We start from the raw sequence: 16109 nt of genomic DNA on the forward strand, positions 1-16109 counted from the left end.
TCAGGATATACACTGATGTTGCCACTGCCTCTGCCCATAGCTTTTGAGGTAGATCTTTTGTCCTAATCAGACTTTTGGCCATGTTCATAATTGTCCTATTTCTTTTTCTCCTCTCTGCAAGACCATTGAGTTGCGGTGTGTATGGTGGAGTGATTTCATGCTGAATTCCATGATCTCTGCAGTATGCTTCAAACTCATTTGAAGTGAATTCCCCTCCTCCATCTGTTTTCAAGACCTTCAATTGTTTTCCACTTTCCTTTTCTGCAACAGCTTTGAAGTTCTTGAATGAGGTAAATGCTTCACCTTTTGTCCTCAACACATCCACCCAAGTCATCCTGCTAAATTCATCTACAAAAATGATAAAGTACTTGCTGCCTGAAAGTGAAGGAGTTTCAAAAGGGCCACATACATCAGAATAAACTACTTCCAAGACTGATTTAGAGGTCATCATTTTTTCAGTCTTGAAAGAGTTTCTTGCTTGCTTTCCAATCAGACATACCTCACATATTTTCTCTGGTAGTGTTGTTATTGGAAGACCATAAACCATTTGTTTGATCCCTAGTTGATGCAAGCTTTTGAAGTTTAGGTGCCCCAATCTTGAGTGCCAAATCCAACTCTCATCTCTAGTCTCAACTGTGCTCATGCATTGAACTTCTGCTGCATTGAAACTCACTTGAAATGTTCTATTCTTGGAAGCTTTAGTTCTCAAAATTACCCTTCCATCAGAATCAAACAGTTCAAGTTGGCTATTCTTCATCAGGACAGAGAATCCTTTCTCAATCAATTGACCTATACTCAGCAGATTGTACTTTATCTTTGGCACATAGAGTACATTTGATACTATTGCTTTTGATTCATTCTCCCTCATGATCACAACACTGCCTGCTCCTTCTGCTGATAGAGAACTATCATCTGCAAATTTGACTCTGCTTTTCTTTGTTGAATCAAAGTCTTTCAACCACTCTTTATGGTTTGTCATGTGATTTGAGCACCCTGAATCCAAGTACCAAAGTTCAGAGTGTGATCTTGTTGCAGCATCTGTGACCATTAGATTCAATGGTTCTGAATCTGAGTCTTCTTGAGTTGTGAGTGCCTCCTCCTTGTGCCTAAATTGCTTGTTCTTCTCATTGCCACATTCATAAGAGTAGTGGCCTAGCTTGTGACAGTTGAAGCACTCTACCTTGCTCTTATCAAACTTCTTCTGATTGAACTTTGATCTTCCTCTTTTGTCAGAGGATTCAGACCAATCTTGGCTAGCTTTCCTTCTGCTGAGGTTTTGTTTCCCTTTCCACTTCTTATCCTTTCTTCTTTCATCATCCTTGTGAGTTGCTTTTAGAGCTTGTTCTGCTTTCTTCATTGGATTTCTCTCAATCAGCCTCAACTCATGTGCTTCCAGGGAGCTTTGCAATTCTTCTATCTTCATGAGAGTGACATCTTTTGACTCTTCAATGGCCACAACTATGAAATCAAATCTTGGAAGCAAGGATCTCATTATTTTCTCAATAACCATTGTATCTGTTATTGCCTCACCATACCCCTTCATCTGGTTGGTTATTGTGAGGATCTTGGTGAAGTATTCACCAACCTTGTCACCCTCCTCCATGTGCAACAGCTCATATTGCTTCCTTAGTGATTGAAGTTTGACTTTCTTGATCTTATCCCCTCCAGCATGACTTGTCACCAATATGTCCCATGCTTCTTTGACTGTCATGGCATTTTGTATCTTCTCGCCAATATGTCCCATGCTTCTTTGGCTGTCATGGCATTTTGTATCTTCTCAAAGTGAACATCATCCACACATTGGTGGATCAGAAACAAAGCCTTGTTATCTTTCTTTTGTGCTTCTGATTGATCTAGTGACAAGACTCCATCTTGTACAACCTCAATGACTTCTTGATACCGAAACAAAACCTTCATCTGAGTTTGCCATCTATCCCAATTCTTGTTGGTAAGGATTGGAAGCCCCATTGCTTGAAGATTGTTGCTGTTTCCACTCATCCTTCAATTCTTTCACTGTTCTGCTTCTGTCAAGCTTCTTCTTCAACCAGCTGATTCACACACGGCTTTCTCAACTCCCTTTCCACCAGGTCAGCTTCTGCAATTCGAATCCCACAGGACCTTGATTTGCCTTTGCTCTGAATACCAATTTGTTGGGTTGTTTGGGTTGTTACTCAACACCAAAACCAGAAGAAAAGAAAGAAGATTCAGAAGATGAGAGGATTAGAGTTAGGAAGAAGAGAATTCTAACAATGAATATTCATCAATCTCATTCAAAAGCAAATTGAAACTTTCCTTATATAGTAAACCTGCCATAACAGAAATTCAAACAGATTTCCCAAAATGGCAAGTTTCAACTACCAACAACAAAAACAATCCTAATCAATTACAACTTGAATTAAAACTATTTTATCTCAACAGATAATACACTAATAGTGTAAAACTTATTATACATAATGTGAAATATATTTTTTTCTCTATGTATACTATTTCCGGTCCTTTTCATAAACCATGCACTTTGGGTAGTTTCACATGTATTAAAGAAGACAGGAAAATCATTAAATTTGTTAATAATTATTATAGTTTACTAAAATTTCTTAAAACTAAATTATTTTCTCTTTTTACTAAAACTATTTGAATAACTAATTTTATTTATTGGCATAAAACTTTCAAAATAATCTTATAAATAGAATCAAGATAAAAGCTCAAGATCATCTTATAAAAATGATAGAATAAAAACAATTATTAGAAGGATTAGTCCTTATTAACTAATGTTAGAGGGTATCTCTCACCAATTGGACAAGATATTAATCTGCAAACAAAACAAAAATTGAATAATAACTCATCAAATTAAATGAGGATACACTTCAAACTAGAAGAACAAACTCATTTCAAAGCAGATGAATTCAACTCTTCAATATGCCCCCAGCAAAATTATCCACAAAATCTAACAAGGAATTCTATTGGTGATTCAATTTTTTTATCATATTCTTTAGTTTATGATAAATTCTACCCATTGTGCCTCATAAAATGAACTAGACGGTTGATGGGGAATCACATTAATCTAACGTTAAATCAAAATGACTTATTCTACCAACGCCTTAGTCTAATTGTGTAAGGCTTTCCTAGATTCTAATAAAATCAAAATCCAATTTATGTGTAAGATATTTCTTAAGAGGATAATCGCACACCCAAAATGGATTTGTTCTTACTCATAGGATAAGTGGATACCCTTGATAGTATAAAATAAAGATTAAAATTTTCCAACATTAATAAATTAATTTAAAAAAAAGTTATAAGGTGATTTGATTAAGGAGACGAAATTGATTGAATGATATTAAGGGTTCGAGTGTCATTCTCATAATAAATACTAACATACTGTTTTATAAAAAAAAGGTGGATAAGCTCCCGTATATAGTGTATATATTATTTATTAAAACTAATCCAAAGCAAAATTAGAAGCCGATAAATAACTCAAAAATTCACCAGAAATGATGTTTTGGATCATTACAATTTAGAATGATTTCATAAAGAATCAGATTTCAGATTCATTCATGAAATGAAATCCAACCAAATCGACATAATACATTTATATACTTATTATACATTTATATTTCATTAGAATATATAATCCAATGTTTTACGTTGTCCTCGGGATTTATTATCCCTTTTTCTCTCTTTTCAGAAATTCCCATGTTATCTTCTTTCAAAGTGCAACCCCTCTCTTCTGGTCTCTTTCTTTTCGTATATCATAAAAAATATATATAAACCCTTTTTCATTGGACGCAATGTAAGATTTTCCTTCGTTTTTTCATGCATGCATAGAATTGTGATCATGGACACCAAGACAATAAACAACAAATGCAAGAAGCATTCGTTGTTAATGTGCTTTAAACCCATTGTTCCCAAAGACAAATCCTTCAATCCTAATACAAAAAATGACCAAACAATAATCAACCAAGGTTGCACATATATTAGGGTTGAGGACAAGAATGGTGACATGTTGCCGGAATTATCCTCGGCGTATGGTGGCCGGAGAGAAAATAGTAAAGATATATGGCGGGCCTTGAAGGGGGCTTTAAAGCTGGCATCACTGGTTAGTTTTTATGTCCAAATAGTTAAGATTTCTATGTTATTTTGTTATTGTATTTTGTCATACTCTTAACGATGAACATATAAATATATATTGTTTGAATTGAGAACATGAGAAGATCATAATTGTATAATATATTTATAATATTGATTAGAATGACTTAATTAATAACCTAATAATCTTGACTTCATCTACCATACGTGTATGTTTGTCTATAGCCCTTAATTTCTTGTTTGATTTTTTGTGTTTATCCCTCTAACGTTTGTTCCTGTGCTAATTCTGCCCTTGTGTAAAGTTTATGTGAGATTCATTCCTTTTTTTTTTGTCATATTAGAATATATGAAAGTATTTTAGAATATATTCAAAGAATATTTTGATGATACATAGATGTAAAGATAATATAACATATTATAATTATGATATGTTAGATTTGTTTAGATTATCGTAGAAAATCTTTTAAGATTGAAATTACTTTCTTTTATCTTTTATGATTTATTTCCTTATCTAGTTAGAAGTTTAGTATTAATATAAGTAAGAGTTACTATTATGTAGTTTGTATTACATTAACATTATTTCATCATTCACAATACTATCATTACAATTTACTATTTTGATCATTTCATTCTCTCCTATACATCAATCTTATAATTTCAACATGGATGTTGATGTATGCAATTTTATCTCATAAATAAATCATTTTTAGAATTGTAGTATTTAAATTCATCATGACATAGGAATCATGTTAGAATTCAATTGTTTTTCAAAAGACATACATTTCATGATAAAATTATGGGTCTTATATAGTAATTCAAATTATTCATTGTTTAAACAAATTTTATGAACAAATTGCGGATATATAACCCTTTTTGGACATTGTTGCAGATGAAGAAGATAAATAACAAAAGGAAAGTAAAGAAATACAATTTGTCTAGACAAAACAGCATCTTAGACAATGGAACTTATGGTGTTGAAGATAGTAGTAGAATCTCAAAGTTTCAACGAACTAATTCAAACATTTCCTCTAGTTATGGTTCTTCATATGCATTCACATCTTCACCTTCTCTTACTTCAAGTAGTTCATCACGCACTGATCAAAGTTCTAGCTCTTTGGACTCCTCTCATGAAAATGAAACAAAGGTGACAAATCAAAAGCAATATAGTGTTAAAGATAATATAAGGAAAACATGTTATGGTTCATCATACATATCTATGTTTATGTTTTTTATTAGTCTATTCGTTTTGATTATGTGGGGTAAGGTTTTTGCTATACTTTATACTACAATTTGGTTCTATGTCATGCCTCCTAGTCCATGCAACGAGAGAGATCTTAGTAAAGAAAACCGGTTTGATTCGGTTCCGTATAACAAGGAAAATTTGTTGTAAACTAAGTTCAAATACAGTGAGTCCACAGTACAATTGTACATAATCATATACATAATGCGTTATAATGTAATATCTATATATTATTAGTGTAAATATTTATATAAAATTATTATATTATCCGTCGTTAATTTGTATTGTTTTTCTTTTACGGTTAATGATTAAATAAATTTAAGTTGTTTGAGAATTTCAACGCTTAATTAAATTCTTTACGTAAGAAACATGCACGTAAATTCTTTTTAACTAAAGTAACACCAAACTCACACCTTAGTTATTCCTCCATCAACCTTAACCTCATAGAATGAGAGACTCTAATGGAATGGTATTAAACAAATCTGTTTTCTCTAACAAAGCATATATGCCAAAGAATTGTGTAAGTAGATTATAAATATTTAATGTATCCAATAATATAATATCTATGTACTATAGAATGAGTGTATCATCTATCATTAATTTGTATTACTTTTGTTTAAGAGTTAATGATTATTGAAAATGAATAATTGATAATATAAAAAACTCTTATACTATCAGTGCATACATCTTTTTTTTCTATCAAATATTGCTTTAAGCATTCAAATAATATTGGTAAGTACTTAATTTATTCATTTTTCATTTAATTTTTTATTGATGTATATATTAAAGATGGTCCCCACTATAAAAGGTTGGAGTACCACATAGTGTCCTCCAGTGGCTGTTGTATGTAGCAGTTGCAGGATATATATCCCTCCCTAAGGGTGTGTCCTGTGGGTTTTATTTACTGGGAGTGTAGGACATGTATCAGACACATGTTGCTTTTATGTCTCCCTATTTTGTTTTGTTTTTGTTTTCCTTTTGGCTGGACCAACACAACTACCAGGTGATAGTGACTCTTTCATGCAACCAAAAACAACCCACTCTCTCTTCCACATTAATGCAACCGGCCTACTGTATAATATTAATCGGGACTGAGAACGATAGATATACATAGCCGTATTATCACAAGCAAAAATGTTGTTTTTATGATTTGAACTAGGCAAACAACTTTATTATTGAACTTCTACTATAATTACAATATGTATCTGTTCCTGCCTAGAGTGTGAGGGACAAATGTGTCTATTCAACATGGTAGGTGAGGGTAGAATTGTAAAATGAGAGGAGTGAGAGCAGAGAAAATCTCAGTTCAGATTGAGATCCAAATAATGATATGAAGGGTAGTGTGGTCCTTCTTTTAAGATTGTGTTATTAGTATGTGGATTGTAATAAAGGAATGGATCTTTTGTTATTTTTTTGAGGTACTAAAATGGACTTGTCCTTCAAAAGTTGCATAAAGCCAGAACCAACAGTTACTCTAACTACCCTATTCCTTTATGGCAATAATCTCTACAACCAAACCAATTTGTATTAGTTGTTTCACCTCTCTCCCTCATTAAACCAACCCTTTTTGCTGCTATGATTTCAGGGTGGATTCCTCTATATTTATGAAATATTAGTATGCTTATATGTCCTCCACATATTGATAACATTACTTTGGTGAAAGACTCTATATAGTACATGAGAGAGGTGATTGATTTTACACTTCTTATAAGGATGAAAATATCATTACTTTTATATATTAAGATAAACCTCTAATATCATACTATTTTTTCTTTTGTTTTTGGGACATAGATCACATATTTCGAATGATGTCTCATTACCTGTTTTGAGCCGATCAGAATGTTACGTTTTGTTTTAAAAAAATTCTTTTATTCATATGGCAATATCCTGGGACAAGGAATGAGACATCATTTGGGACATGTGATTCATGTCTCGAATGGTGTCTCATTCTCTATCCCGAGCCAATCAGAATGTTACTTTTTATTTTTAAAAAATTATTTCATTCATGTAAAAATATGTGTTTGGTTCATGATAGGAAATGAGACAACGTTAAAGACAAGTGACCTTTATCCCTATTTTTTTTCATGCATCTCTCGAGTGCTTAGGGTTTTCCATCACTTTGTGTGGGGTGTTTGATTTGTTTTATCATCTTTTGTTTTTATTTGTTCAAATCAAAATCCAAATGAATGCTTCCCTTCTTAGGCTATACCACTATAGTTGTCACATTAAATACCATACATAAATATAGGAGAAAACGACAAGTGGTTATATTTTAGATTTCAGATAAAAATGTGATTTTTTTCCCATTGTGATGATTAAGATTATTTAATAATAACATAAGGATAATCAAATATTCCCAAAATAATCAAATAATGACCATTTTGCTTATTTCTGATAAAATTTACCTCTGCATAATCTCCTTGATTATATTTACATTTGAGAAATAGTATATACAACAAATTAAAGTCCACTAATCATATTATGCCATTTATTGTGTAACAACTTCGAAGGGTATATATGCTTTTTCAGTAAGGAGTAAGAACAAGTACATGTAATAGGATAAGTTGTTAAATTAGTTAAGGAATTATGAAAAATGATAATATCTTTTTAATATTTCTAGGTTGAAATGACATTCAAGGTTTGAAGTTGCATGGAATGATGGAAGATATCCCAATGCTATTTTATTTTAGGAACAAAGAGATCCCAATGCTTTGAATAGATAGAGTGAAGAAGAGTTTTTTACCAATTTAGAAGAATGGAAGAAATAGAAGCCATCATTACAAGCCTATTCCTTAGGCAGATTCTCATAATTTTCGACCAAATCTCACTACATATGATTGTCTAAGCTCAATTTTCTAATTCTTTCCATACACATTAATTCTTTGTGTCAAATATTAAACATGCTGTCCATATTATTTTAATTATTTTTTCAAATAAAGTTTGGTCTCTATAATGGGTTTTTAAAAATCTTATTGGTCATGGTACCCTTTTTTTTGTTAATTATTATTTATATTGTAATAAAATTAAAATTCCGTAAGAAAATCTTTAGTTAATTAATAAATGTATAATAGTACCTATATAATATTGCAGAAATTCCATGCAAACATGTTTGCATATACATAGAATATTTAGCAAAACAAGGTAGTTTTTTGAAAATGAATAATGTAAAGCCTAATGATTTGTTACTAATTCAGTTAAAACTGACACTACAGTGCTAAGAAATTAAGGACTTTAGCTACCAACTAGCCATGGGGATTGGTGATAATTCCTTGAGTTTTATTTACATTGGTCCACACCTTCAAATAATAACACTTGTCACAACAACTAAAAATTCCACTCTAGTAAAAGAGAGCTTGCCTTTCGGCTCAACCCCGAAAAGATTAATTTCTTACCCAAAAAATAAAAATTAATATACTTAATAGCACAAAAAAGACATTATATCCAATTCTTAGCTTTCTCAAGTTAATACAAAATATTAACAAAGTAGCACACGTATTTGTTTTATGTTCTTTCACCATTTCACACAAACAGTTTCTGTTTTGCTTTGTTTCATTGAACTCTTCTCTCTATATATACCTCAAGTCCAAAGAAAAATTTCATTTTGTCACTACCCCATTTTCTCTGTGTGTGTCACTCTCTAAGAAAAGCCTTTCACTTTCTTTTATATTGCCTATTCACTTTTTCCTCCATGGCTACTTCACTTCTCTTCAAGGCCTTATCTAACCAAAACAGCAACCATGATAATGACCAGAACCTGAAAATGGAACCCCTTTATGATGAACCAAAGTGTCATGAAGTTGTAAGAAACAGTAGTAGAGGAAGGAAGGGCAATAATAATAATGGGAAGGGTCCAAAGAAGCAACCTCAGAGAGGGTTAGGTGTAGAAAAGTTAGAGCGTCTTAGAATGCAAGAGTCCTTGATGAAGATGAATGAAACATGTTCAAGAGTAGTTCCACTTATTCCAACTTTCACTAGTGTCCAAGACCACTTTAATAGTGTTCCAGTGAGGTATGGTGCACCAAACCATGTCCAAGGTGTGTTTCAGTGTCCTCCACAACAAGTGCTTAATGGAAATAATAGGAGTAAGGGTGTTGATGGAACAAGTTCTGGTTTTTCTGGTGTAGGGTTTGTGGTGCCTAATCAAGTTAATAGGGTGAGTTCTTATGGATATGGAGTTCCACTTTTGAGTCCTTTGGTTGGAACCCCTTTGGTCACTTCCAAAGAGCTCTCTTCAATGCCAAATGTGCATTTTGAGCCTCAAAGTTTTGATGTTTACCTCAACAAGGTACTACTCTCTTTATAATGTGCTTCATTTTCATTTCATGGTATAAATAAAAGTGATCTTTAATTTTTTTCATTCATATAGTCCAACTAATCATTAAGTTCATTAATGGCTTATCACTAAAAATGTTCTACTATTCCCCTTTCTGTTGATTGATGGTGAATAATTATGTTCATCATTGTTATCAGTAATTAATTCTTTTTAATGTTCAACAAGTCATGAAGTTTATTAATGGTTTGTCATTAAAGATGATTAATCATCCCACTTTTTTCCTCTTTCTGTTGATTTATGTTCAATAATTTTTTCATAGTTTGTTAAGTATCTATGATTCTATCTATGTAATATACATTGTCATTTGTCTCAGAAATCATGTTTCAACTTGTTTAATGTCAAATGATCATATATTACATTTCATTTACCTATGATATTTCTTAATAAAATTTCTTTGCTTGCCAAAAAAATGTAAAAGGATCATATTCAACAAGAGACATGGCCTAGTTGAAATTCTCTTTGACATGAAATGAATAATTGTGTTCATTGTTTTATAAGTGTTTATCTTTGTAAATATTATTAATTCTTTCACAAAGTAATCCCTTTTCAATGTTCTTCATTTCATTTCATGGTATAAGTATAAAGCAACCATAAATCATTATTTGTTAAGTATCTATGATTCTATTCAATAATTATAATATTGTTGCCATTTGTCTCAGAAATCACGTTTCAATGAGATCAATGTAAAAGGATTACATGCAAGAAGAGACATGACTTTTGAGATATGTCCAAATTATAATAGCCCTGATTTTCTTGGACTTGTTCCTCAATCTGCTTATGCTACAAACAACATTGATGAGGTAGATTCAACTTTCATAATTTAGTGATTTAAATTGCAGACAATATCACTTGTTCCAGCCGTATATTGCGGTTGAGTTGACTGTCACAACTTATCACACTATAATTAAGGTGTAACTTTGTGTCACAATGATGCAGCTGCATCAAGCAGTAACACAACTGCATTAGACCTCATCAGTCCACATTGAATTCAAAGATATTTTTAAATCATAAAATAGTTTACATAGTTGGAGTCGCAATTTAAAACAGTGTTTAATGTAATAGACCAATACTTAAAAAAAGTTCACACATTTTTAAGATTATAACTTTGTTTAGGAATTGATTTGGCGTTTTTTGTATAATGTTAGAGTGTGGAGATTATTGCAATTCACAGAAAGGGAAACTCAAGAGTTTTGATGGAATATGAGTTTTTGAAAGGAAAAGATGACATAGGCACTAGTTCCAAGGAGCTAGATTTGGCCACAAATATTGATGTTGCTGAAGCTTCTCCCATCATTGCTGTACCTTATGGAGATCCAGCTTCTACTTATATTGATTTATCTCTGAAGCTTTCTCACTAGAATCAGAAAGAGGGGCTCCTTTTTTGTTGTTTGGCTGCTCCAAAAGTACAGCTTTTCAGCTTAATTTCCTTTTGTAATTAGACTAATACCTACCCAAACAGTTTTTATGTATGCCCTACTTAGGAAAATCGCCCACTCTATAAATGTATCCATTATAAGATTATAACATTTAATCTTCTCTTATTTGATTCATACTCTTAGTTTATACTTTATAATATATATATATATATATATAGTAATATTTATAGAGAAAAAAATGTATGCACTAATTATATGAGTTTGATACAATCATCCATAATTCATATTTAGTCATTGTTGACTCTTCAAAAAAATAATTTAAATGAGTGATAGATGATATAGTACATAGATATTACACTCATATTTATAACATTTATATGGTAATGTGCATGTGATAAATTTGAAGTCAATTTTAAGAAGCCTAAACAAGAAAAAAACCTTCATAATTCTGGGGTCAAAATCCTAGGTACTGTTTAAGTGGTAATTCTTTGGAGGGTTCTCTATATTTTATATTTAATATATTTAGGAAAGGATTTCTGTTATAGAGTTAAGTTTGCATCTTTTATGTGCGTTTATGGGAATCAAGTAACACCTTTAGAGAGTGCTCCAAAAAATGTGAAAATGGATATTTTCTGGCACCTAATGCTATGGGCAAAAAAGCTGGAAAGTAAATTAAGAGGAAAATATGATAATTTCAAAACAATCTAAAAACATTATAAAAAGAAGCCTCAAACTTTCACTTCCTCAAAATCTTTTCTCCCATAAAAATATTTTGTTAAAACATCTTTCTATCTTAATCTATTTGACCAAACACATTAACTTATCCCAACAAACAGGTTTTTTAGTTAAAAAAATGGGATCTCACTCACAATAATATAGTGTTATATAATACTATGTTTTGTTTCAAGAAAGGGAAGGAAATGTTATATAGGAATAAGTATTTTTTACTGATACAGTGAGCTGAGCTGAAACTTTTAAATAATGTGACATTATAATATCGGGTGAGACAGGATTGGGAACACGTTGGGAGATGTGATCTACCTTTCCAAAAAAAATGTTAAAATCCCTAACAATCTATCTAAACCAAACACAAATTGCTTAACCAAAAAAAGCCATGCAAGTAGCTAGTAGTGAAGTGATGTTGGAGAGTAGTAATATTATATGCAGCACAGTCCAAAACTCCAGACCAGCCTATGTTTTGAGGCCAATGTCAGTACAACAAAGCTGGTTATGAGTGTCAGTACTACTAAGGATGTTGTGGCTTTTCTCTGCTGCTTTTTTTTTATTAAGTGCTTTTTCATATTGTCTTATAAGTGCCCAGATTTTTTCTTTTCTCAATTCCCTCTTCCTTGCTATATATTGTATTTTTGGTAATGTTGCTCAATGTTCACTTCTTCTCTTACTCACATTTCAAACATACACCCACACATTTATTCTTGAGGCACAAGATATTTATGAATTAAGATAGTAATTAACATCCAATACTTATGTCTAGTAAGGTGCATAAATTTTAAGGTTAGGTAGACTTCTGTTAAAGGTTCTGGCCAAATTCAATTATAATATTTTTTTAATGTAATATCTATGCACTTACGATGTAAATATTTATACACAGTCCATGTATCATCAACTATTTATTTGTATTGTATTTTATTTAAGAGTCAGTGATGATTGAAAATGAATGGTGAATAATGCAGTGTCAATGTAAAATCAGTATTTTTTTCTGAATTGGTAAAATAGTCATATATGAAAGTATTACAAAAAAAACATTTATATATGATTGAATTGGTAAATTGTCTTCCTTCAAGAATCTTTCTCAAGGGTTGGCCTTCTTATGCCTAATAGAATCACATCCCTCATCAAGAGCAAGATCCATTGATTACAATGCATCTTGAGAGCAAACTTTTGGATCTTGAAACTCATGAGTTAACCTAATTAACATGTATTGCTAAATGAATACACATCACTTATACTCATAGTTGTGTTAGTCCATGGTGATTGAAACATTGATATAGGAATGTCAATTAGAGAAAGTGGGTGATTTCCTAATGTCATTAAAATATATTGCCTAAGATTCATTAACAAATTTATCAAGAGAAAAAAAATGAGAAATTGGTTATGTGAATTGTTTAAATGTACTAAATATTTATCGAAATGTATTATTACATTCAAATAGAGATCTATATGTTGTATTTTTCACATTATGTATCTCTATGGATATTTGAACACTATCATCCTATTGTTTAGATGTAGAGTATATTAGGTGTGAAGTAAATTTCCTTATACCTTTACAAATGTTAAAATTAATTTCTGTTGTTTGACATTTTTTCATTTTCATGTGATTAAAATATCTTACATCGTGTTAATCGTTAATCTAATGGTATAAGACTCGTTAGAAATCTACACATCCTCCCTTCACCTTACTACATTTCATCCTTCTCCTATTTCCTTAAGCATCTCTTAATTTCTTTTCCTCCATTTTTGCACTTCTTTCTCTTCCTTTATTTATATTTATCTTTCATCTCCAATTTTTAGTTTCTATTATAAAAGGCATTGTTATTGCAAGGTGAAATGCTGGTCTCAATTCTACTTTCAGAATAAGGAGGCTGGTGGCTGGTGTTGGCATTGAGTCCCTATTCCCTCTGTAAGTACTAACTTCACATTTTAAAACTAGATCTGCTTGTAACATGCTGTTTTGAGATGGTACAACGTCATCCTCTCTTCTTTTTTTGACATTTAAGCAGAGTGTTGTTTTGTGCTATGATTTCTTTTAATTATTAGTTATTGTGCTTGAGAGTGAGTCTCGGCACAATGGTAAGGTTGCTTACCTTATGACCCCGACCATTGGTTTAAATCTTCGAAACAGTCTTTCACTTACGAGGATAAGACTGTGTACATCTACCATTCCTACACCATATTATGTAGGAGCCTCATATACTAGGCCACCATTTTATTAGCTGGTTGTGCTTGTAGTCATATTATATGATGGTTAATTGCCTAGGCTCTATTCAATGTGTGATAGGTATTCACCTAACATAAAGGAGATGAAGGTGCTTAACAAGAAGAAAGTGAGGAGGGCAAAACTCTACTACCTGAGGGACAAAATGAATGCACTTAAAAAGCAATAGCGACCTTCATCCTAGTGGAAACTTTTTATCTTGAGTCTCGGAGCAACGGTAAGATTGCTTGCTTAGTAATCTAGAGGTCATTGGTTCAAATCTCGGAAACAATATATGGTAAAGTTATGTATGTTTACCCTCCTAGATATAACTAGGTGAGAACCTCATGTTACTGGATCACATTTTTTTAATTGATATACTTAGTATCTACATGTGCATTCATAGTCAACTAGATTTTTTTCGATGTGGCTTATTACCATCTAACATTATGTACTTTTATTTCAGTTATTAGAGCCTGAATGTGTTGGAAAGGCAGTATAGAAGAAAATAATGTATTTCCTCATATCATGAGATAATTTATCTCTTTTAGCCAATAAAAATGTGATATAAGTGTTATTTTATTTATTTTTAAAAATATTTTTATAGAAAATGATGAAATATGACATATGTCATAATTTAACTGACAGGAGGAGATAACTTATCTCCTTATATCAGGAGATACTCCATTCCCATGTAAGAAATCATAAGTCATAACACAAGCCCCATTCATGTTAAAATTTTCTCTAATTTATGTTATAGTTACCCTGTTTCAAATTATTTGTTAAAATGGTTAAATTAGAAAGTAATCAACTCAGTGGTTCACGGAGCCATTAGGATCTGTAGTGGTGTGGTGTATTCATAAGGTCAACAGCCTCAATCTAACTCATCTGTGATGCAAAATACATTTAGTCTGTTCATGAGTTGATTTTTGGAGGATAATAGAGGAAAGAAAAATGCTTGAGAGACCTGAAATACACTTTTGATATAACTTTGAAGTCTTAATTTTTTCGTCCTTCCTCCAAAAATCAACTCACAAACGAACCCATTCTCAAGTACTGGGATCTATTCACATAGGGCTATCATGTGTCCAAGAGAGACTAGAAGATAGGCCCAACATGCCATATGTAATCCATACGCTGGATGATGATAAACCACTAACCAAGGCATGCAGCACAATTAATGTGTTTAGTTAAAAACTTTTTTAACTTAATTAATGGGGTAAAATGATCTATGTAGTTCTGGTCACTCTTCTTTTTCATTGTACATAATTTATCTTTGTATATTTTTTTGTAACTTTTATTTATATGATTTCACAATGTTGGTCCCATGTCAATACATCTAATAATAATCTAATAACATGTAATAACTTATCATCCTCTAAAAATGAATGTGAAACAATCGTTCTCCTATATATTTTGCCGTCAAACACGTTATCATATTCAATAAAAATAGTAAATAAAAATATTTTTAATTAACAAAATTCATAAAAAAAATGTCAATAAGAAAATAACATAATTATTTAAAAGTAACAAGAGTCATATAAATTTGTAGAGTTACATGACATAAAGTATGAGTTGGAACCAATGAAAAGAGACAATCTCATATTTGGCATAAAAAACGCATTTTATATTTGCTTGAAGAAAAACCCATTAATAGATCAACCTAATGTGCTATGACAAAATTAGAAAAGAGTGATTACAGTTTGACATTCAACACCACAAAGGTGAAAACAGATGTTGACTAGATTTGCCTGCGTTTTATGTTTTAATTATATTACATGTATCATATTTAATTATTTTTTATAAAGATATTTCTAAAACTAAACAAAACAATACACATGTCATATTTTTACTAGCTAAATGAGATAAATTATCTATTATATAAAGAGATATTTTATTCTCTATTAACAAAATGTTTATCTATAAAGTTACACTAAATCACCAAATAGTATATATCACATTAGATGGGAAAAGTTCAATATTTTAGAGCCGTACTTTTTTTTTTTGGGATTAGACAACTACCTAACTCCATAAGAATCGAAATATCCATTAATTTCTAAATTACCAAGCTATTGGTTACAAAATTGTGTTTCTAAACCAAATTTATTTATTTAAGAATGTGGGCCCAGCATATAGGTGAAG

The 16109-nt window shown here is 31.3% G+C and overlaps 2 protein-coding genes across 2 annotated transcripts; both read left to right on the forward strand.

Annotated features, from left to right (window-relative positions):
* On the forward strand, positions 3723-5489 carry LOC109334572. Its single transcript, XM_019570417.1, has 2 exons — positions 3723-4093; positions 4973-5489. The coding sequence occupies exons 1-2, from the start codon at positions 3815-3817 to the stop codon at positions 5471-5473; spliced, it is 780 nt and encodes a 259-aa protein (XP_019425962.1). The 5' UTR covers positions 3723-3814; the 3' UTR covers positions 5474-5489.
* LOC109333897 lies at positions 9012-11188 on the forward strand. The gene is made up of 3 exons (XM_019569480.1): positions 9012-9608; positions 10316-10456; positions 10802-11188. The coding sequence occupies exons 1-3, from the start codon at positions 9012-9014 to the stop codon at positions 11012-11014; spliced, it is 951 nt and encodes a 316-aa protein (XP_019425025.1). The 3' UTR covers positions 11015-11188.

This window comes from Lupinus angustifolius, chromosome LG19 (genome assembly GCF_001865875.1).
Source record: "Lupinus angustifolius cultivar Tanjil chromosome LG19, LupAngTanjil_v1.0, whole genome shotgun sequence".
Lineage (NCBI taxonomy): Eukaryota > Viridiplantae > Streptophyta > Magnoliopsida > Fabales > Fabaceae > Lupinus > Lupinus angustifolius.

Bases quoted from the DNA above. Each gene is read 5' to 3' on its own strand.
- LOC109333897 (XM_019569480.1), top strand. From the start codon at position 9,012: ATGGCTACTTCACTTCTCTTCAAGGCCTTATCTAACCAAAACAGCAAC. The intron at 9,609-10,315 runs GTACTACTCTCT...CATTTGTCTCAG, and splicing joins TTGATGTTTACCTCAACAAG to AAATCACGTTTCAATGAGAT. The intron at 10,457-10,801 runs GTAGATTCAACT...GTATAATGTTAG, and splicing joins CTACAAACAACATTGATGAG to AGTGTGGAGATTATTGCAAT.
- LOC109334572 (XM_019570417.1), top strand. From the start codon at position 3,815: ATGCATAGAATTGTGATCATGGACACCAAGACAATAAACAACAAATGC. The intron at 4,094-4,972 runs GTTAGTTTTTAT...ACATTGTTGCAG, and splicing joins CTTTAAAGCTGGCATCACTG to ATGAAGAAGATAAATAACAA.